Source organism: Camelina sativa, chromosome 18, assembly GCF_030686135.1.
Source record: "Camelina sativa cultivar CO46 ecotype springtype chromosome 18, ASM3068613v1".
NCBI classification, from domain to species: Eukaryota; Viridiplantae; Streptophyta; class Magnoliopsida; order Brassicales; family Brassicaceae; genus Camelina; species Camelina sativa.
In genome coordinates this window covers 5,600,313-5,622,030 of record NC_141897.1, presented here as the reverse complement: position 1 = coordinate 5,622,030, position 21,718 = coordinate 5,600,313, and the positions used below count along the sequence as shown (strand labels likewise).

The window sequence follows — 21,718 nt, the reverse complement described above, 5'->3', positions numbered from 1 at the left end:
ATTAAGAAACTCTTCACTTTATTTTCGAATTCATATAACCATCTAACACTTCTCACCATCGAATCATTGCTTTTCTCTCTCGAACATCACCTGTCGTCACTCGCAATCCACTTGTGCATCATCACCATCAATTCATGTCGCCACTTACCTGTCATCAGCCTCCATCAGAATTTCATCCTAAGGAGTTCGTATTACCACTTCCAGTGGCCACCACCTCTGATCACCTCCTTCGATCACCTCGTTTGACCACCCCCCTCTTATCGCCGGTTTTCGACCACCTTCTCCAGCCATCCCTTCCAGCTATCACTACTCTCCACTACCACCATTACTCTTAAAACACCAAAACAGTAATTTTGCATATCCTTTATCCTATTCTTCTAATTTAATTAAATATACTACTATATTCTTAATTATATTATTGATTTTGGTTAGACAGTGAATTGACCCATATGTTTTTATGGTGAACAACCATAAAAGGAGAAAAAGGAGAGGGAGAGAGGGCGCGTGTGTGTTTCATGCCCGTGGGTTATTGGCCGTTCATCTCTCTTTCTATTTTCCAATGCTCAGGTCAGGTCACATCGCAAGCTGATGATTGTTTCTCTTTTTGTTTCTTTTGTTTCCTTCTATTATCTCTTTTGAAGCTTCGTCTTTGCATTTGTCGGATTTAAGGTATGTTCTGTCCGAAAAAATTCATGCTCTCATTGACTTAATGAATCTATTTGAACAAGCAAATGCGATAAACACGAATTGAGCTTTGACCATGTATAAACAGGAACAACAACAAAATTGTCTGATACAGTTACAATAATGTTGGGTGATGATAAAGATTCAGACGACCTTAATGTATTTCTAAACGCCATTGGTGAAACTGGAGATGATGATGAAGCTCCAACGAGAATCTCCACCTCTTTCAATGACATCGACTTCTTGACCTTTGACGATGAAGATTCACATCACAACCCATTTCAAGATTGTGAATCAAGTCCAATCAACGAGCCTCCTCCTCCTAAGATTTATGTCGCCCCTAGGGTGATGATAAGTCATCAAGATTCGTTTTCTGAAGATTCAAGAACCGATGTCATCGAAGATGCTAGGATATTGCCTGCTTCGCCTCGTTTGCGAGTTCCTGCTTCTCCTCGAGCTTTTGTGTATCCGAGATCTGTTGAATCGCCTCGTTTCGGTTCTCCCGTTGGTGTTATCGACACAGCTTCGCCTTTTGATTCGGTTAAGGACGCAGTTTCTAAGTTTGGTGGGATCACAGATTGGAAAGCTCATAAGATTCAGACAATAGAGGTTTTTATATTTGAGCTTTTTTTTTGTTCTTGTTTATATGAGAGATCTTGATTTTGATAGTTTCTTGATTTGTGTTTCAGAGACGGAAGATGGTTGATGAAGAGCTTGAGAAGATACAAGAAGCTATGCCTGAGTGCAAGAGAGAAGTTGAGTTAGCTGAAGAGGCAAAACACAATGCGTTGAACGAGTTAGAGAACACAAAGGGACTCATTGAGGAGCTTAAACTCGAGTTAGAGAAAGCGGAAAAGGAAGAGCAACAAGCGAAACAGGATTCGGAGCTCGCGCAGATGCGTGTTGAGGAGATGGAGCAAGGTGTGGCCAATGAGGCAAGTGTTGCTGTCAAAGCGCAGCTCGATGTGGCTAAAGCGAGGCAAGTCTCGGTTACTTGTGAGCTACGATCCGTAAGAGAAGAGATTGAAATGGTTAGTAATGAATATGAAGAAATGTTGAAGGAAAAAGATTTAGCTAGGGAGAAAGCTGATATTGCTGTTATGGAAGCTAAAGAGATTGAGAGGACGATGGATGGTTTGAGTATAGAACTGATTGCAACCAAGGAGTTGTTGGAATCAGCACACACGGCTCATCTTGAAGCTGAAGAGATGAGATTTGGTGCAGCAATGGCTCGTGACCAAGATGTTTACAATTGGGAAAAGGAACTGAAGATGGTGGAAGATGATATCGAGAGGCTTAATCAAGAGGTTCGAGCGGCAGATGATGTGAAAGCTAAGCTTGAGACTGCTTCTGTTCTTCAGCATGATCTCAAGACTGAATTAGCGTCTTTCACAGAAAACTCAAGCGGTAATCTGTTGATGGAAAAGGAGAGTAGTAATAATGACATTCATGCTGCGGTTGATTCTGCAAGAAGGGAGCTCGAAGAAGTCAAATCCAACATTGAGAAAGCAGCTTCCGAGGTGAAAACATTGAAGATAATCGCTGGATCATTACAGTCTGAGCTTGAAAGAGAGAGACAGGATCTAGCAGAAACTAAGCAGAGAGCAAGTGCAGGTCTGGCTAGGAAAAACGATGAAGATGTAAGAGAGGAGTTGGTGGAAACAGCGACGAAGTTGGAGCTGGCGACAAAAGAGGCAGAGGATGCAAAGTCATATGCTACAGCTGCGAGAGATGAGCTTACAATGGCGAAAGAATTGTCTGAACAAGCAAAAAGAGGAATGTCTACGCTAGAGAGTCGGTTAACCGAGGCGAAAAAGGAAATGGAAGCTGCTAGAGCTTCAGAGAAATTGGCCTTGGCTGCTATAAAAGCTCTGCAAGAGACTGAATCTTCTCAGAGATTCGAGGAGATTAATGAATCACCAAGAAGCATTATAATTTCCGTAGAGGAATACTATGAGCTAAGCAAGCAGGCACATAAGTCAGAGGAGGAGGCAAACACAAAGCTATCAGAGATTGTCTCCCAAATAGAGGTGGCTAAAGAGGAAGAGTCAAGAATCTTGGAGAAACTAGAGGAAGTGAATAGAGAAATGAGCGTAACAAAAAAAGAGCTTAAAGAGGCTATGGGAAAAGCCGACAAGGCTAGAGATGAGAAGTTGGGTATGGAGCAAGAGTTGAGAAAATGGAGGTCGGATAATGGGAAGAGGAGGACAGACGAAGGCCGGGAGCCTGAGAAAAGCCCGACGAGGTCAAGCACCGAGAATGGATTCGGACAGTCAAAATCATTTGCATTTGGTGAACAAGGAAGCAGCAGCAACTACACTGGAGCAGGTACTAATAATAACAATAATCTGACCCCCGAAACAAAGAAGAAGAAGAAGCTATCTTTGTTTCCAAAGGTTTTCATGTTCTTGTCAAGAAAGAAGTCTCACAGTCACAAGTAAAAAATGTTGCATACCTTTTTCGTTTTCTTCAAAATATTTGGTTTGTTCTTTTCTTCTTACACCAACAAAACAATACAGACTCCATCAGATGAGTCGGGCATAACATTTATGTATGTTTTTGTTGTATCCACTTAATAGAAAATAAAGGTATTGATTGATACACACTTGCCAACAAAGTATAGAAGATCTTCAAAGAGAAAGATTCATATTATTAAAACTCAATACCAATTTTATGTTCCAAAGATAAAGAGAATACAAAGATACTTGAAAGAACTTTATTTCTGACTAGTGCTTTACCATAGCTTTTAAAAATTCCACCTCTCTAATAAAAAAGCCAACCCCTTTGAAGACATAAATTGAGCTTTGAGTTTAGGGGTTGCTGCAATACCACTTCTTTTTGGTGTTCACAACTTTGAAGGCTTTGGGAAGATGTCAGGTGTGAATTTCTGTGCAGCACTGAGACTACCCTTGATCTTCATCGCACCCCTGAATCAGCATATTCAACATTTCACAGGATTCAGAGATCATCTTCTTGAACCAAATCAAATTCACACAAAAGCTTGTAACGGTGGATTTCATTTGGACAGAAGATAAAACTTCTAAACAAAACTTGTAATGACATATTTTGAGGATTCAGTGATCAACTAACTGAACCAAATTTTAGTTACACAAGAGCAAATGAGATATAGAGGAATGAGATGAACAAACCTAATGAAAGCAATCTGAGGATTCATCTTCCCAGTAGCAACTTTGACAAAATCATCATCCTTGAAGGAAAACGTAGCATCCACTTTCCCTCCTTCATATTTCCCTAATTTTCAAAGATCCAACCACAAACGCAAAAGTCCCAAAATCAATTACTTGTCACTTTTTGACTAAAACCAAAATCTCAGATTCTCCTCATTTCAACTCCCAATTGCCACAATCAACAAGAAAAAGCTAACCTTTATTAGTGTAAAAAACATATTTCAAGATTCTCTTTTTCGAATTCCCAATTAATCAAATACTCAGATTCTCTTATTTGAATTATCCCAATTTTGCAATAATCTCAACAAAGAGCTAACCTTTGGGTGTAAAACTCAAATCTTTATGTACCCAATTACTCATAATCAACAAGAAAAGAGCTAACCTTTGGTGACTTCACCTTGCTTCAGATCGACGATGTAAGTAACCTCTTCAAACCCTAATTTCTGAAATTTCCAAATCTTTCACAATCAGCACAAAAGCAAAACAGAGGAAGAACGATGAAAGAGGTCTCTGAACAAAAAAGGACCAACCTTTGGAGCGATGTTGATCTGATAAACGAGTCCAATCTTCTCGGTGACCTCTTTACCGGCGTCGGAGGAGAGATGTTCCTTCATCATGTCCATGATTGCGTCGGATTTGAGTTGGGTTTTCGCCATTTTTGTTGAAGGCAGTGGAGTGAAATCGGAGAAGAAGAAGGTGAAAAGGTGGGATTTTTAAGGATGGAGTTTGGTAGTGAGAGACAAAAGGAGATGACGTGATCGATAAGTATGGAAAGATTGAGATTTTTTTGGTTAGAGGATGGCACGCTTCCCTATTCGCTTGTTCTCGCACCTCACTCTGTATTTGTATATATATATATATATTTTTTTCTATTTTGGGAGATTTAGCAGAGTAAATTGTTTTGACCAAAAATAAACAGAGTACGTAGTAAATTCCTACCAAAAAATAAACAGAGTAGTAAATGGTTTTATTTTTTGTTCATAACAAAGTAATATTTTCTGAAATCAAAATAATTATCAAATAAAGCATAAAAATCAGATATTCACAATGTTAAATTTTTTGCTATATTATATATCATCATGCAATTAAGCACATGTTTTTTTATATACAAAATTAGTTTTTCTCACTTCTCCTTCCTCCACCTCATCCCTTCTTATTTTCAATTTTAATTGATTAATCCACATCATTAAAATACACAAAATCTTAAATTAGTGCATCAGTTAATTCACTCATTTTTTTAATATGTTAATTATTAAAAAACAATAGTTTAAATTAAAATATAAAATAAAAACGAAATGAAAAAATACAACAAAAAAAGGTCCAAGTAAAATATAAACAGAGATTACATAAATATAAAATTAGATATTTCTATCATAATATATAATAATGGTGTACACATTTGTAAAAAAACAAAAAAGAGAAGAAAAATAAAGCTATTATATATTTAATAAACCAACAATTACTTTCAAGAGTTACAGTTATTAGGATAAAGAAAATAAGAGTTTTTTCTCAAAAACAAACACAATAATTTAAAGGTTTTTAAATCAAGAGGTTATTCAATTCTTGATGTTAAATTAGATTAAAAGTTGGTATATATTATTATTTTCAATTATAGTTTAATATAAAAAATAGTATATTAAAACTTGAGACTATGTTGCTAGTGCTAAATTATATATTCATGTTACCGATTAAAGCCAAGATGCATATTTATTATTTCGAATTCTAAATAATATAAATTGTATCCGAGTAAGGGTTTGGCACTAAGAGCAAGATTAATGGGGGTTCATATATTGAGGAACACTGTTTAATTTTTTTATGAATTAATTGTGTAGTGTTTTAAATTATAAAAACCTTTGATCTCTTAATTAAATTGTATCCTTCAATGGTAGCATATAATTATGGGTCTCTTACCTTGAAAATATTGTTCAAGGTAAACCTCTGTCCATGAACTCCACAGCCTCATCAAGAAGACTAGAACGACCCAATATATCAACCATACATAGTGTTCAATCCTAGGCTCTAACCCATCCACATTCACCATTTCACTAAAATACTTCCTTCATTCTTCTATTAACCTACCCTGGCTACAAGCAGTCAAGAGATTGATGTAAGCAACATCACTAGGCTGAACTCCAGCCCGCCTCATTTTACAAAAAAAAACTCAATATCATCACCTGCGTGTCCATGTATAGCAAACCCGTTTATCATGGCACTCCAAGTAATCACATTCTCTCGAGGTAATCTCTCAAACACCTTAACCGCTTTCTCAATCCCACATTTCGAGTACATATCAATCAAAGCAGAGCCAAGCACATCATGAAACCCATCTCTTTTCTTCATCTCACAGAAAACCACAACAACTTTACAATCACCAAGTCTCATGTAACCATCAATCATAACATTCCATAACACAACCTCACCATCTCTCTTTCTTCTATCAACCATCACCACCATGAATACAAGCCTACAGATAGATCACCTTGGGAAGCCTGTCCACATTTTACAATTTTACAAAACTTCAGAATAAAATCGCAGAAACACACAATTCTCAACACTTTTTGGCCCTCAATCATTTAAAAAACACACAAACCTGAGCCATCATCCAAACTGTAAAATGAAGCTTGTCCTGTCCCTGATACTTAGCATTTTCCATCAAAGTTGGTAGTACGTTAGTCAAACCACCTTATTGAGCTGCCAAATCTGTGAGAATACAATCAAACGCCCACAACACAAAGTGTCCAAGAGCCTCAATTGGACGGAACCTATTAACACACCAAGAAAAACAAATCTCAGATTCATTAAAACCTAAACCTATACTTGGATTCAAAAAACCTCAAACATTGTCAATTATATAACACTCACATCGATCAGCTTAGACAAAGGAATCTATCCTATCCTACAACAGGAAGCTGATTAAGACCTGTAACTTGTGCCAGCTTTACTAAAAAAAAAACAATTGTTAATCAGAAAACAAGTGCAGAACAGAATTGAGTCCTATGGAAATGTGAGAACTAAGAAACAACAATTCACACACACACACACACAATACAATCTCTAGTGATAGCTAAAGATCCATATAGGTTAAGACACATCTACAATTCTCAAAACACCAAAATAAAAAACTTACCCAGATTCCAAATTGCGATCCAAAATCAAAGAACCCTAATCATAAAACACAAATCGGGATTACAATCTATTTTATTGAGAAACTTACCCACTGATTCCAATTGATTCAATATCTTCCGATTGAGCGGACCCCAAATTCAAACCGCCTTGCTTCATGTCACCGAGATGATTCAAGCATCACGATGGGACACGGCGAGTCATTCATTCCCCAAACACGGCGAGTCATTCATTCGCCTCCGTTCTGCATCTCCTCCGACAGCAATCTCCTCTTCCTCCAGAAGCTTCGATTCCAAATTCTCACCGTTGTCGTTTCGGGTCTTCGATCGCGAGAGAAAGAGAGAGAGAGGAAGCAAATGAAATTCAATCGCAAACAAAATTTTTTTTCCCCTTTTCTATTATTTTTTCTGACCAACAGCACGTTGACACGTTTTGTCCCTTAGATCAGAATTGGGATACTATATTAGAGACTCCCTTAAAATTTTTCTACTCTTCTGATTAATTTTTTTGACAACAAAACACTAAGGGGAGGTATTGATTTAGGATTTAGAAAGAATTTTAATGAATTTATGTTCTTGCTGATTGTTAGAATCATAGAAAATTGAAAGTAAAAAATGAAGGATTCTAAGAGATTGTTTAGGAAGTTTTTTAAAATCTTGATGATTTGTTTTTTTTTAATCTTGTAAAATCTTTCTATTTGATTAAAGAGTTTTCGTGACTTTTGTTATGAAGGAAATAATGATATAAAATCCTAAACCAATAACACAAAATTTGAATTCATTAACAATACAAGTTTCTTTTGTTTTACTTGAATAACATAAAACTTTTAATGACTTTATAAAACTCTTAATCCAATAAGACTAGATTTATCAAGATTTTAGATAACTTTTTACAAATCCACAACCAATAACACCAAATTTTAAAGAGTTTTTAAAAGTCTTGATTGAATAACAACATATTTTACCTAACTTTTAAAGTCATTAAAATTCTTTCGAAATCCTAAACCAATACCTCCCCCTAAAGACATCTCCACTCGAGCAACTCTCATAAGTTGCTCAAATATTAATTAATCATATCATTAATAATAAACTAATTAAAGTAACCCACTTAGAACTTAAATAAAATCATCCTTTGTTCAATCATTTAAATAATATTTTTTTAACTTTTGTTTATTAACGATCAAATTTTAATAATTTAAAATAATAAAACAATTATTTATATTACATGAGATAGAAAACAATAAAATTTTACAAAATTTGGATTATTAAACCTATTTTACAAAATTTGGAATATTAAACATATGTTACAAAATTGGGAATAAGATTTATTGTTGGGTTGTGATCGAGAAGGAAACTGAAAAGCACTATCAAATATGATCCTAACACCAGAAACAAGAGCAAGTCGAATGTTACACTCGCCACCTACAGATACAAACATCAAATTGTGGTTCAACGAAAAGAAAACCTACGAGGAAATTGCATTTGAGTAAAGCCTTTGATCATATGTTATTTGATTTGGATTTTGTGAGTTTCTCACATAATGAGAGAGGCCCTCTTTGATCACAAGACCAAAGCTAATCTTATTTAATATTAAAAGTACCTGGTATATGTTAAGGCTAGCCTTTGTTGAGTCGTTAAAGGTGAAACTTCCGTCTAAAGATTCATGTTGAACACTCACTTCAGCTGTATAATCCTCAAGTTCCTGCCAAGAGGTATCACACGTAGTTAACACCAGAAATCATATACAACTGCCAGATAGAATGTGGTCAATAGAAGCCATGACATAACATGGTGAGAAATAGATGATATACCTTCTTCAGAGCCATGATTAATGGATCGTTCTTTGAGAGAAACGGTGCCACCCGAGGGGTTTGTGACAAAAGATCCAACCATGATCTCACATAGAAGGGATTTACAGCCAAACAATTGTCATCAGCAAAAATCTTAATGTCTTTTCCTTGGTGACCATAGATATGCTTCTGCAGGAGTCAATAAATATTTAAGTCAATTATCAGGATAAATAACAAGAATACAAATTGCAACGATTTCATGTACTTGTTTGACATTTTCTCGTCCAACCAAATAAACGACAGAACAAGAAGTAAGCACTTAAGTTGAGTGGTTGGTTTACTGCAAGGCTTTCAGCCACCAACTTCAACTTGACACCCTTAATGATAGCATCTTCATTCACCAATTGCCTGCAGAAAGAGCATCATCATATTTAGTCTGAAGGATAATGAAAATTCTTGATGGATAGAACAAAAAAAGTATACACCGAGATAGGTCGTTAGAATGCATAAACCAGATGATTTGTTTTGCAAGTGCTACCTTGTGTCAGACAGACTTACAGTATTTTCCAGTAACTCAGGTGGAGTTGAAAGTTCAGATAAAGTGGCCGCAGTTACTCTGAGTCTTGAAAACTGTTCATGCTTCCAAGCAACCTACATAATTCAGCAGCACAATTCAATCAGAAAGGGTCTATTGTGATGAACAGAAAAATCAATTGACGGACGGAGAACATAGCATAGTCAAACATCTCAAATAACCCTATGATTTCAACACAGTTCTAACAATCAATTGGACTCCTATGATTTCTGGGATCAAGACGAAAAAGAGCGTGCAAAACTAAGAACTAATCCCGACATTTGCATCAATTCAAAACGTGGAATATCGAATCACTAATGAATTAGAGATATTAATCTTCTTGTGCTTCAGAGCAACTTGAAAACCTACTGATTTTCCGGTTTCGATCTTAATGGCCTTCTAGTCGCCGTTTGGGTTGAGAGAAGAGAGAGAGAGTCGGGGAAAAACGAAAGGAGGAAATGGGGAAATAAAAAAAAAAATTAGCTTTTATATATACTCATTATCCAATCCCATTACACCACGTAACGTTCGTTGCTCATGGGTTACTCAAATTCCTTCCCAAAAGGATCGATTCTCAGCTTATTGATTGGACCGAAATATAGATTTTTTATTCAAATTTTGGGACCCAATTGGAAGAGAACTGAGGAGAGTCACTCGCAGTGGAGATGGTCTAAGAACTCTTCTATGAACCCCGGACGGAGAAAGTCTAAAGACTTCAAGGAAGCTAGAATAAACATGCACCACACACAATCAGAAACTTGTAGGGAGTTTTGTGTGTATTTTTCCAACTTTTTAATGGTTGCTTCCGTATGCAAGTCAAATGCGTTAATTTTTTAATGGTTCTCCTGTATACAAATCAAAATACAGATTCCACGACTCGTTTTGAGCCCAAACTATCCGATTTAACCGAAAAAAACAAACATAGCCATAGAAACCCAAAACACTTGGTAAAAAACCATAGGTGATGTTTTGTATTTGTTTCGGGTTTTTGTGGGTACATTCGATTTTGGAATTTTACCCAAACCGAACCGTGAACTGTTCGGTTCCTATGTAGTACCCAAACCGAACTAAATTCCAATTTCGGTTTGGTTCTTCAGTTCATGTTAATATGCCAAGCCTAAATTGTGGAACACAAAAAACTTTATATATAGAGAGGTAAACAACCACTAAACCATCAAAAACTAATTTGAGGTCGTTCTAAGGTTTTACAGTACAAAATGAATTCACTCACACATGAGCAAATATATATTTTATAGTTAGGGATATGATGATGAAGACACTTGTAACTAAAAGATAGTAAATTTGACTTATATGTTATGCAAGTATATACATTACAAAATTCTCCTCATAAAAGCTTCACGATCTGACTTCTCAAGAAACAGACTTCAAATTTATGTCATGTTCCAGGAGTTTATTGAGTGGAACAACCTATGCCAAAGGAACAATTCGGATCAATAACTCATCGCATTCAGAGACATGATCAAAACTCTAGTAATGGAGGGAGAAGTTACCTGATCGGTACTGGATGAGCCTCCGCTCATCACTGTCTTCATCTTCTTCGAGCTTCCATTTTTGCCTTTTGTTCCTTCATTGACAAAGTTCTGATCCGATACCTCTGCTTTAAAACATCACAAGAAAAAAAAATTAGAATAGAAACAAAATATCTAAACAGAGAAATAAAACCCAGTCGAATAAAATTAATACCTTCTCCAACGCTGATTTGGTCGTGGTCACGCAAATGAGAGCAAATCTGTTTGAGACTTGAGGCTGAACCAGAGCTGCATATGACCATTACTGTCTTCCCATTTGAGCTAACCACTTGACTTTCGAGCTCGGAACTACCTTCACCCGTAACCTGAATTTGTGTCTTTACTAAAGGTTTATAATGCTTGATCCATGGACTCCTAAGAAACTCATGAGAACCACCACCGAGTCGTCCGTTACTCCGATGTTCAGGTTGTTTCACATTAATCTTCTGCCAGAAACCATCATGAAGAACCTTGAACTAAACATATATAGACAAGATCAACAAATTCAATGAAAAGTGACATTACAACTTGAGCTATAATTAAGAAAAAACAATGTCTCATACCTGTTCTTGAGACGGTTTCCTACCGCTGGTACCGGATACATTGTCCTTCTTCCCGAGAGCACCAAGGGAACTATATAACTGATCTACGAATGAAGTTTCCATAGATTTAAGATATAAACTATGCTTCTCATTAGTCCATTCGGTATCCATATACTCTTTCCCCGCAGAGTACTGCAACAAAGTTTACACAAAATGATAATTCTGTCACAAATTTGTCATCACACAAGTAAAACATCTGATCTAAAAGACTAAAACCATCTAATTATCTCTATGATGAAGCATGAACATCAAAAGCACGTAACAACTTCGTTCTCCAATGCCAAATTCATCAACAAGAATGTGTAAATCGAACAATTTCAAAACATATGTTCCACAATAATCAACAGAAACCAAACTAATTCCATTAAAACCGCTGTAAAATTCAGATCTGAACAACGAAAACGACGGCGATTCAGATTCCGGCGAAGAAAAACAGACATGCAATCATAATAATGAAAAGGAAACAAAAAAAAAGGTGAGATATAATATGATGTATACCATGGACGAAGTAGTCTCTCCCTCCACGGAAGAAGCATCGTCGGAAGAATCGTCAGAGTCGTCGGAGAAACGACGGCTACTATAGCGTCCTCTGTAATCACCAACCATTGGCTTATCTTTGTGGAGAGAGAGAGAGAGAAGGAGAGGAAGAAAATGAAAAAAAAAAATATATCAGAGAGAAAGAGAAGATGAAGAAGGTGAAAAAAATATCAAAAGAACGATACAGTTGTAGACGCTTTTACACGTGGGTAAAGTAGCCACGTCATCACCGGTCAATTTGGCGGAATGAAGCTTTTTTTTTTTTCGTTTAGATATTTCAAACACGTAAAAAAAAATATCGCAGATATTTTCTGCCAACTGCAAAATATCTTCGCACCGTCCTATTCTCTTTGATTATTATTCCCTTTTTATTTTTTTTTGTTGTTGCTTTTGGTTTAACATCTCTGACTTTTTTTTCATGTTTTTAAATCATTATTTTATCCAATGGGAAGATGGCAGCTCATTCTTAGATATTTATGCATATGTTTTTATATTAAGCATTTCTTTATAGATGAGATTCACTTTTCTATTTTCTATTAGAATAATTGTATCACATGCTATATGAGATTTAACTATGATTACGAAAATAGCAATAACTTGACTTATTCATGTCCCTTTTGGACATTTTAGTTTTTAATGAATGTTTTAATTCACTAGATAAAAAGATTTTCATGATTTCTTAATATATCTGCGACTTATTCATTATATAAGATTTTCATGATTTATTAATATATCATTTTTGTTTTTTTATAAATTTTGGGTTTAATATTTATTTGAATATATAATATACCTATTTAGGCATTTAAAAAATATTTGTATTAAAAGATTATAATTACCTATACACATGTAAAAATACTCACACTTACACAATATTTTAATATATAAATAATTCTTTTAGATTAATCTTTCAGGTAGTATTCATAAAAATATGCTTAGTATTCTCTATTTCTAAGAGAGGCTTCAGTCTTCCAGTTTCGGTGGGCTATTCAACTAGATAACCGATTTCCAAAAGATGTGGCTAATGTTGTAACGCCTCTTTTGCATCAATCAGGACCACCAAGGTTTCCCCCTTTTAATGTAGTAGTTCCAGAGGTCCTTGCAGAGATGCAAAAGTACTTGCTTTAGGGGATCCAGATTTGTTTGGTCGGAGAGAACACATGCTGCGGTGTACTTTGGACTCCATTGCTTCTGACACCCGCGCCGAAAAATCATTGTTACGGTTAGAAGCGCCGCCGCAGCTTTCACAGAGTTTGATGCAGGGATGGTGGTTCTCCAAAAACCACCCAAGCATCAATGAGTGTAACTAGCTGGAACTACCAAGGAATGGGGAGCACCTCAGCAGTTTGACGTTTTAGAGAAATGCGTCGTAATCATTTTCCAGATTTTTTGCTCCTCCTGGAAACTAAAAATTCCAGAGAAATGCGTCGTGATCATTTTCCAGACTTTTTGTTCCTCCTGGAAACTTAAAATTCCAGAGAGCACGTTTTGGGAGTTAATGATTTGTTCGGCTATGATCATGTTCATACAGTTGATCATCATGGCTTAAGTGGAGGTCTGGCTCTAATCTGGAAGGATGTATATCACGTGGATGTGTTAGTCTTAGATTCGAGGATGATTGACACTAGAGTTACCCAAGGATCATTGACATTCTATATCACATTTGTCTATGGTGATCATGTCCGTCATATGAGATCAGAGGTACGGTAACGTCTTACTAGAATTGGTAGTCAAAGAGAGGATGCATGGCTATTGACGGGTGATATCAACTAAATCATGGACAACTCGGAGAAGTTGGAAGGGCCCGAGAAAGAATAGACAGTTCATTATATATGTTTAGACCAATGGCGAGGAATTGCCGCATCGAGAGGTTCCAAGCTTTGGGAACCGTCTTTCTTGGTGGACGGCGTGATAATGTGTGGGTTCAGTGCTGTTTGGATATAAGCTTTGCCAAAAGTGAATTGTTTACCTTGTTTCCTAGAGTAAACACAGAACATTTGGAGTTCATTGAGTCTGATCATAGAACAATTATTGCAAGACTGACTGGTGATCACATAAGGTATGTAGGGAGGTTTGTTTTTGATAAACGATGCATACATAAACCAGAAACATCAAAGATAATTAAACGACACTGGAGAGGGTTCAGAGTAGGCTAGAAAGTGTATGTGACGGAGGGTCTAGTGAGATGTAGGAGAGCACTGTCTCGATGGAAAAGGCAAACCTTCTAACTCAAAGGTAGCAATTCAAATGATACATCGTGACTTGGATGAAAAATCAACCAAGAGATTTCCAAATTTCCAGAAGTTGAAGCAATTAATGTGGGATTTTTAACAGCGTTCAGAAAGGAAGAATTGTACTGGAAGCAAAAAATGCGGAGAAGCTTGGCTACATGCAGGTGATAAGAACATTGCATTTTTTCATGGTTGTATGAAGTACAAAAGATTGAAACTCCACTCTCTGCTTGATAAGAATGGTAATGAGCAATTCGCGAAGGGCTCTAAAGGGAATATTGCGGCTCACTATTTCTCATATCTTTTTTCAGTCCTCTGTCCCAACCAATTTTATTGAATTGCCAGAGGGAATGGATATCCGGGGTTACTGAGACGATGAACCTAAAACTGACAGCCCCAATATCTGGTTATGAGGTTAAGCAAGCTGCTTTCAATATTAAAGGAGACAATGCTCCAGGGGCTGATGGGTGGACTGGAGCTTTTTTCAAGCGGTACTGAGATACTATTGGTCCGGAGATTACTACAGAGATTCAGGCTTTATTTGTGTCGGGAAGCCTTCCCCAAAACTGGAATCATACTCAAATTTGTTTGATCCCAAAGAAGCCTAATGCGAACCGGATGACATAAATGAGGCCAATAGCTTGTGCTCTGTCTTGTATAAGATGGTCTCTAAAGTCTTGCTCTCAAGGCTGAAGCAGTGCTTACCGTCATTGATCTCAGAAACGTAGGGTGCTTTTGTGGCTGGCCAGTTGATTTCTGACAACATTCTCATCGCCCATGAGATTGTTCACGCTCTTAAAACTAACCCACAATTTAATAAAAATTTTATTGCGACTAAGACAGATATGTCTAAAGCATATATATGAAAGAGTGGAGTGGAACTTCTTAGAATGCCTATTTGTTAAGATGGGTTTTCATAGTCAACGGATTCAATGGATTATGGCATGTATTAGAACGGTGACTTATTCCGTTCTAATAAATGGGAGTGAGTATGGTTTTTCCAAACCTAACCGTGGTATTAGTCAAGGGGATCCATTTTAACATTTCCTCTTCATCTTAGGTGCAAAGGCGTTGGTACATCTATTAGAGAGAAGGAGACTACAGAACCGTATTACATGATTACAGTTCAATGCTACTGCCCAACGGTACAACACCTTTTGTTAGCTGACGATAGCTTGTTAATTTGTTGAGAAGCAAGTGAAGAATGCGAGGAAGTTCTAGGATGTCTAGATTTATATGGGAGGGCCTCTGGTTCAGCGAATCAATTTTACTAAATCTGCAGTAATGTTAGGGGAAAAAAACGGAGGAGACAGTCAAGGATTTAGTAAAGCAAACACTCAATATATCAGAGGAAGGTGGAGCAGGGTCATATCTAGGCTTGTGGAAGTGTTTCAATGGTTCAAAACAAGCTCTGTTTGCATTTATTGGGGATATACTAAAGATTCGGTTGCAAGGTTGGTATACAAAATCATTATCACTGGAAGGTAAGGAGATCCTGCTGAAATCCATAACGATGGGTTGGTATGCGATGTCATGTTTTAGATTGAGTAAAAAACTATGCCAGAAAATCACGAGTGTTATGCGTGAGTATTAGTGGAATAGTTGTCAAGGTAAGAGGAAGATTGTGTGGGTGGCATGAAGTAAACTGTGCAAATCCAAGTTGGAAGGAGGGTTAGGCTTTAAAGGTCTTGCTGACTTTAACCAAGCGTTGCTTGCTAAGCAGGCTTGGCGCATACTCATTGGTAGCTTGGTTTTATAAAAGCAGATACTTTAGCAAGAGTTCTATTCTTAAGTATGGTATTGGTTCTAGACCATCATATTCTTGGAGAAGCTTGTAACACAGTCGAGATCTATTAAGAGGTGGTTTGATGAAGCTAATTGGGAATGGCTGTGATACCATTGTTTGGAAGGAAAATTGGCTGTTTGATAAGCACTCTCAAGCTCTATACAAGATGCAAACATTCTTTGAGGTGAACCTGAAGGTGGTAGACCTGATAAATCCAATCAGCTGGCAATAGAATAGTGAGAAGGCCAAGAGTTGTTTCACCCGAAGATGCTAAACAGATCCTTTTGAAGAAGGTTGTGGTTGGATGTTTGGATAGGTTCATTTGGCCTTATGCCAAATCTGGTTCTTACTCGGTCAAAAGTGGGGTACTGGCTGGCACACTCTTTACCATCTCTCTACGAGCCACAGACAGATGAAGATAAGAGAACTACAGAACTTAAGCCAAACTATGGAATTTGAAAACAGTAATAAAAATCAAATCCTTTTTACGGCATATGTTGTCAGGCGCTTTAGCAGTATCGGCTCGTTTAGTATCAAGAGGGTTATAGGTGGATGTTTGATGTCCAATTTGTGGATATGGTGAGGAGTACATATGCCATACTCTGTTTGGGTGCCCAGTTGCACGACAGACCTTTGCTCTGGCCAATATACCGGTGCCCGTGACTGGATTTTCATAGACTAGGGTGGAGTTCAACTGGGAACATTTGTTGGATTTGGTTCAGACAACAGACATTACAGAAGAGATTCGTCTGGTTATTTCGTGGTTGTTGTGGGGAATATGGAAGTACAAGAACAACTTTGTTTTTCAAGGTAAAGGAGGGGATTTACAGGAGCTTTCGAGGAAAGCACAACTAGAGTCAGCTCAATAGCATGAAGTACAAATTATGAACTTGCTCGACAATGCTAACTCACAAAAACAGAGGTTGATGTTGGAGAATAAGTTGCGTCCACCGGTTGAGGGTATTGTTAAGTGTAACATTGCGAGTTTGTGGGTAAATAAAGGATCGATGGTTGGTGGTGCATGGATTCCTCGTGACTTCCAGGGGGAAGTGCTCTTCCACGCCAGAGATGCATTCTCACAAATCAAATTCTCTAATGGCATCTTCACTCAAAACAGTTTTGTGGTCGATTCAAGCTTTAGTGGTTCTTCATATACCAAGAGTAGAGATTGCTTTAGATAATGCAGCAGTGGTGGCAGTTATTAACAAGCCTCTGGAATGATCCCGATTTCACTATGTACTGCTGGAGATACATAATCAGTTGGATGGCTTTAATTCTTGGGAGTGTCACCAAGTAGCTGCCCCGACAAACAAGGTAGCGACTGCTATTGCGAAGAGCGTCACGAGGGATGGTAGATTTCAGTCATTTGGCTGGCGACTACCATCTTGGCTTCATGATCAAGTGCAGGCTGAGAAATTAAAGTTTTCTTTTTGTTATTACATTTCTTTTGTTTTCATTGTTTGAACTCTTTAAGCTATCTGATGACAAAAAAAAAATCTTCTGGATGAAAGTAATTTACTCTAACAGGCAAGAATACATATTAGATAATTTCTTAAATATATGAATTAATTTTATAAATATTCAAACACTTACAATTGAACCAAATATACAGACTACAGTTAAGATATTGATTACTTAACCCTAATTTTTAACTACAAATTATTGTATGAATGTTTTTTTTTACATGTACGATAGATTAATTTGAACTATATTGACAAAAAAAATATATGTAAGATATAGATGAAATCATTAAAAATACTGATATATGTATTATAGATCATTAAAAGAGGTTTTATTTAATGAGCTCTTATTTAATTTACATCTATGTGCAAAGATAGGTAAACGTTCTATTTGACAAGTCTAAGGTGTTTTTTTTTTTTTTTTGTCATCTGGTTTTATATTAGAAACTGAACAGATATTACATCTGTTGAATACAAAAAGGTGAAGACATTGAAATCACCTAAGACTAAGCCCAAACAAAGGAAGCATAAGCTGGCAAGTTACACACTTCCAGAGACCTAAGCCGGCAAGTTACACACTTCCGGGAACACAATATAGAAAGACTAACAACCTAGAAACACAAGTCACTAAGGAAAAAACGAAAACCAAAATACTAAAACGGCCCTACTAAACCAGAAAGAAACTCACTAAGCCTTCTCATAGAACCTGTAAGAGCCGGAGAGTACCGATAAGACAAGAAGTGCTATAAACCATGATAGCACACCGTTGACAAACCATCATCAGCACCGACAGGAACGAAAGCAAGATCGAACGACATCAGAGAAACATAAGCCACAACCATCAGTCACACAAAAGCAGTTGAGAGAAAGCGAGCCAAACTTAGGACAAAGAAGAATTCCTTGAGATTCGACCTGAGACAAGCCAAAGAAGCCTAACAACTTTTACACGCGGACCCTCGTCGACCCAGCTATAACCATCTACAGAATCAAAACTGGTGACCTCCTCGCAAGAGAACAGCTGAAACACGATTCCACTACTAAGCCTAGAGATCAAAGAGCTAGTAGATGGCTAGCAACAAAATACCATCCGGATGACAAGCAGAAGGAACGAAACCTAGCATATACGCAAACACTGACTAGCCAGGAGACCTAATAGAGCAAAAGAACTAAGGATTGGGTACAAACCAACAAAGAAGGTGAATTTGAGAGAAGACACAAACCACTAACTTCTCTTGCAACCTGAAACCATCGGTTGAAGCCTCACAGATACCAACAACACAAACAAAACCCAAGGAAGAGAGACGATTGAAATACAATACCCTACCAGAAGAAGCGAAACGAGCCCGCCACTGCAAAGCCACCAACTTCGAGTGTCACCTCCCAAACTAAACCACAACCTAGACGAACCCGCTAAGAGAAACGGGACACATCTCTGACCACAAAAGCAACTCACAACCAATGACTTCCCTCCTTCAATCTGCTTCCTCTTCACACATGATCTAAATCTAAGCCGTCGACACAGAAGCTCAACCCTGCGGATCTGCTGGAACGTAACCGATACCAAACAAAGAACTGGAAAAAGACTTCTCCAAACAACACGGAGAAGCCACAATTTAATCAACCGTCTAAAACGAACCAAACTTCTTCCAATGTAAATGAACATCAAAGGAGAACACCACGAAAAAGGACAACCAGATCCACAACTACCAGCCAAGCTTACCACGCCACGGGAGCAGAGATAAAAACAAAGACTAAGCAGCAAAGCAGAGAGAACTAAAACCCATCAAGAGATATCGGTCACCGACGAAAGAGAGAACAAAAAGAGCCTCCAAAATCCGATCCGATTCGACAAGAAGAGCCTCCAAACAACACCACCACAAACTAGAAAAGAGAGAACAAGGACGAAATCTAACAAAGAGGGGGGGGGGGGGTTAGAACCGGTGCTAAGGAAGCCACCACATTCCAGCCCCAGATCTGCAAATTTTCTTCCGGCGGCTGAGTTGAGAGAGAGAAGGGAGCACTAGGGTTTCGAAAAAGGGCTAAGATGTTCATATAATTCTATTTAAATTGAACTTGCAAACTAATGTAATAAAATATCATGTAAATTATTTATTTTAAATTAAAAAAGAAAAGAATGAAACATTATAGAACAATACTTCACTTGTCAACAAAATAAAATTTTCTTCTAATATATGATATAATTTGATGTTAACTTTTTAACATTAAATGATGAAATAAAAATAAAGAAAAAAGTAAAAGAAAAATGTGTTATTAATTTAGCTTATATTTGAAAAAAAAGGAAATATATCTATTATTAATTTATTATATTATCTTTTCCCAATATTTTCCTCTTAAATCTCATCATTTTAACTTAAAAAATTCACAAAAATTGTTTAATAAAGCTTAATTTTAAAATATATTAGATGTTAAAATATTTATAAATCTCCTATAAACTGCTGTATGTAGTCAGTTTTAGTCATCAAATAAAACAAAAAGTCGAGAGAGATTTCTCACATTTGTTCATGAGATGATATAACACAGTAGACTTTAAAATTCAAAATGCTTTCTTCTGATGAGTTTTTTTTTTTTTTTTTTTATATATATATAGAAAAGATCTACAATAATGGTTCAAGATTAACAAATTTAAGAAGAATTGAGGTTGCAGATACACATGACCTTTTTGTGACTAAAGTAACATTTGAAATCCTAAGAGAAGATCTTAAAATTTGCAGATGCGCAGTGCTTCCAAATTCCCTTAGTATCGTACAGAATCTATCATTAACGTAGATAAGATTACTTCTTCTTGATTCTCTCATTATGCTCTTGAATTGTAGTGACCGTCTCCAATACTTTGGCATAGACAGCAGTTTCATTAAGGGTGTGTGTGTCACTGAAATTGCCTTTTTATGATTCACCAAGGGACCTCCGAGAGTTGGAGTACCCCGCACTGTCTTATCTTCCAATCCCTATGGTCGACCTTGAACTCAAAGACAAGCTCGGTGGAAGTCACATCCATTTCGACATGATATATGTACAGATGCTCTGTTAAAATGGGAGATACTGACATCCTGCTCTTTTTACACTTAACATAAACGTGAGAGCAAGTCTCATCGTCACCTTCATTAACCAGCAAAATGCAAGCTTTAAATCTCATGGATGTAGGAAGAGGCTTCTCATTTAACTCGATTTTCAAAGAACCTCCAGTAGCAGCTCGGTGAGTGAAGTATGCAGGCACTTCTCTGCCGGATTTTGAAATGAGCAATCTGTGGGAGTGATACCAGCTTTCTGCATCTCTTGATGACGAAAGATATAAGACGAGAGAAATTCTGGATCCATGGAGGAAGCTCTTGTATTTCTTTGTCAGTCACGTGCAGCACTGTGATGATGTCAAAAACATGAGGATATTCCTGGAGTCCTTCACTGTATGGCATACACAACCCAGTGAGGCGAGACCAAGATTCGATTGATGAAGGGACTTCTTCTATTGCAGTTCCTCTGAGATCGAGAAGGCCAAGGTTTGTGGAGATCTCAGGAAAACTTTTCAACAGCAAGCAATCAGTGAGATCAAGTGTATGGAGAGTATAACATCCTCAAACTCTATGTATGGACCATTTGAATTGCAGTCCATTAACGGCCCAATTTGGAAAAAAAATATTAAAACGACAAGGGTTTGGTCGTTGGAGTGAGACCATATGTATGTATAAGCGTAATCATCTCCCTCTTCGTTTAGAAAAGAGTAAAACCTAACCTAAGCCGCCCAGAGAGAAAAGAAGGAAATAGAGTGAGGGAGAGGGAGGAGAACTCTCGTGAGGCAAAGGCACTGTCATCATAATCGATCCATCAGTGGCCGGTGTTCACCGAAGTCGGGATACGTTGTTCACCGGAGGAGAGAGGAGCTTTTACCATCACTTGTTTGTTAGGTAAGGAATCCTAATTCAACTATTTTGTCTCCTTCTGAAGGTTTTAGTTATGATCTATTGGGTGTTTAGAATAAATCTGGGTTTTATTGTGAAGAGGAAGAAGAGTACAACAGTTCAAGTGGAGGTTTTGGAGGCTGATCGCCCGTCGAACCAGAAGGATTTGGATAGCGTTTTCAACGTCTACAGATAGATCTTGCTGCAAGGAATCCATAGCAATTGACGGTTTGTCAAACGGAGGTATATTCCATTCGCTATTAGTCTCGCAAATTGATGAAAAATCACTGGATTTGTTTCAGAA

At 37.2% G+C, this 21,718-nt stretch overlaps 3 protein-coding genes, 1 long non-coding RNA gene and 1 pseudogene across 11 annotated transcripts; 1 reads left to right on the top strand and 4 right to left on the bottom strand.

The window, feature by feature from the left end:
* Positions 1-420: 420 nt before the first annotated feature.
* Positions 421-3,283, top strand: LOC104760672 (protein WEAK CHLOROPLAST MOVEMENT UNDER BLUE LIGHT-like 3). Of its 2 annotated transcripts, none has more exons than XM_010483630.3 (3): positions 421-567; positions 773-1,293; positions 1,374-3,283. In XM_010483630.3, the coding sequence occupies exons 1-3, from the start codon at positions 516-518 to the stop codon at positions 3,123-3,125; spliced, it is 2,325 nt and encodes a 774-aa protein (XP_010481932.1). In that variant the 5' UTR covers positions 421-515; the 3' UTR covers positions 3,126-3,283. The 2 variants fall into 2 exon arrangements, with proteins under 2 accessions (XP_010481932.1, XP_010481934.1); XM_010483632.2 differs by having other exon boundaries at positions 435-669.
* Positions 3,284-3,309: 26 nt separating this feature from the next.
* On the bottom strand, positions 3,310-7,315 carry LOC104760671 (sterol carrier protein 2-like). Of its 2 annotated transcripts, XM_087499202.1 has the most exons (8): positions 7,087-7,315; positions 6,463-6,634; positions 6,047-6,361; positions 5,784-5,956; positions 4,403-4,807; positions 4,255-4,315; positions 3,834-3,936; positions 3,310-3,611 (listed from the first exon to the last, which is right to left on the bottom strand). In XM_087499202.1, exons 5-8 carry the CDS (start codon positions 4,526-4,528, stop codon positions 3,530-3,532), a joined length of 372 nt encoding a protein of 123 aa, XP_087355328.1. In that variant the 5' UTR covers positions 4,529-4,807; positions 5,784-5,956; positions 6,047-6,361; positions 6,463-6,634; positions 7,087-7,315; the 3' UTR covers positions 3,310-3,529. The 2 variants fall into 2 exon arrangements, with proteins under 2 accessions (XP_087355328.1, XP_010481931.1); XM_010483629.3 differs by lacking the exons at positions 6,047-6,361; positions 6,463-6,634; positions 7,087-7,315 and having other exon boundaries at positions 5,784-6,009.
* Positions 7,316-8,137: 822 nt separating this feature from the next.
* On the bottom strand, positions 8,138-10,089 carry LOC104760668 (uncharacterized). 3 transcript variants are annotated; one of them, XR_762982.3, is made up of 6 exons: positions 9,728-10,089; positions 9,343-9,435; positions 9,126-9,192; positions 8,806-8,973; positions 8,595-8,696; positions 8,138-8,416 (listed from the first exon to the last, which is right to left on the bottom strand). It is a non-coding gene; the product is annotated as an uncharacterized LOC104760668 (long non-coding RNA). The 3 variants fall into 3 exon arrangements; XR_015588854.1 differs by having other exon boundaries at positions 9,323-9,435; positions 9,728-9,853; XR_762981.3 differs by having other exon boundaries at positions 9,050-9,192; positions 9,728-9,853.
* Positions 10,090-10,480: 391 nt separating this feature from the next.
* LOC104760667 (cold-regulated protein 27) lies at positions 10,481-12,996 on the bottom strand. Of its 4 annotated transcripts, none has more exons than XM_010483626.3 (5): positions 11,988-12,996; positions 11,451-11,621; positions 11,063-11,363; positions 10,870-10,976; positions 10,481-10,786 (listed from the first exon to the last, which is right to left on the bottom strand). In XM_010483626.3, the coding sequence occupies exons 1-5, from the start codon at positions 12,093-12,095 to the stop codon at positions 10,730-10,732; spliced, it is 744 nt and encodes a 247-aa protein (XP_010481928.2). In that variant the 5' UTR covers positions 12,096-12,996; the 3' UTR covers positions 10,481-10,729. The 4 variants fall into 4 exon arrangements, with proteins under 4 accessions (XP_010481928.2, XP_019096112.2, XP_010481930.2 ...); XM_019240567.2 differs by having other exon boundaries at positions 10,870-10,973; positions 11,063-11,333; positions 11,988-12,296; XM_010483628.3 differs by having other exon boundaries at positions 11,063-11,333; positions 11,988-12,287.
* Positions 12,997-20,177: 7,181 nt separating this feature from the next.
* Positions 20,178-21,406, bottom strand: LOC147921565 (putative disease resistance protein RPP1; annotated as a pseudogene).
* Between the last annotated feature and the right edge of the window lie 312 nt (positions 21,407-21,718).

Bases quoted from the DNA above. Each gene is read 5' to 3' on its own strand.
- LOC104760672 (XM_010483630.3), top strand. From the start codon at position 516: ATGCCCGTGGGTTATTGGCCGTTCATCTCTCTTTCTATTTTCCAATGC. The intron at 568-772 runs GTCAGGTCACAT...ATGTATAAACAG, and splicing joins TTCTATTTTCCAATGCTCAG to GAACAACAACAAAATTGTCT. The intron at 1,294-1,373 runs GTTTTTATATTT...TTTGTGTTTCAG, and splicing joins ATAAGATTCAGACAATAGAG to AGACGGAAGATGGTTGATGA.
- LOC104760671 (XM_087499202.1), bottom strand. From the start codon at position 4,528: ATGGCGAAAACCCAACTCAAATCCGACGCAATCATGGACATGATGAAG. The intron at 3,937-4,254 runs GTTAGCTCTTTT...TTTGAAAATTAG, and splicing joins GCAAGGTGAAGTCACCAAAG to GGAAATATGAAGGAGGGAAA. The intron at 3,612-3,833 runs GTTTGTTCATCT...ATGCTGATTCAG, and splicing joins CCTCAGATTGCTTTCATTAG to GGGTGCGATGAAGATCAAGG.
- LOC104760667 (XM_010483626.3), bottom strand. From the start codon at position 12,095: ATGGTTGGTGATTACAGAGGACGCTATAGTAGCCGTCGTTTCTCCGAC. The intron at 10,977-11,062 runs GTATTAATTTTA...GATGTTTTAAAG, and splicing joins CCAAATCAGCGTTGGAGAAG to CAGAGGTATCGGATCAGAAC. The intron at 10,787-10,869 runs GTAACTTCTCCC...CCTTTGGCATAG, and splicing joins GCTCATCCAGTACCGATCAG to GTTGTTCCACTCAATAAACT.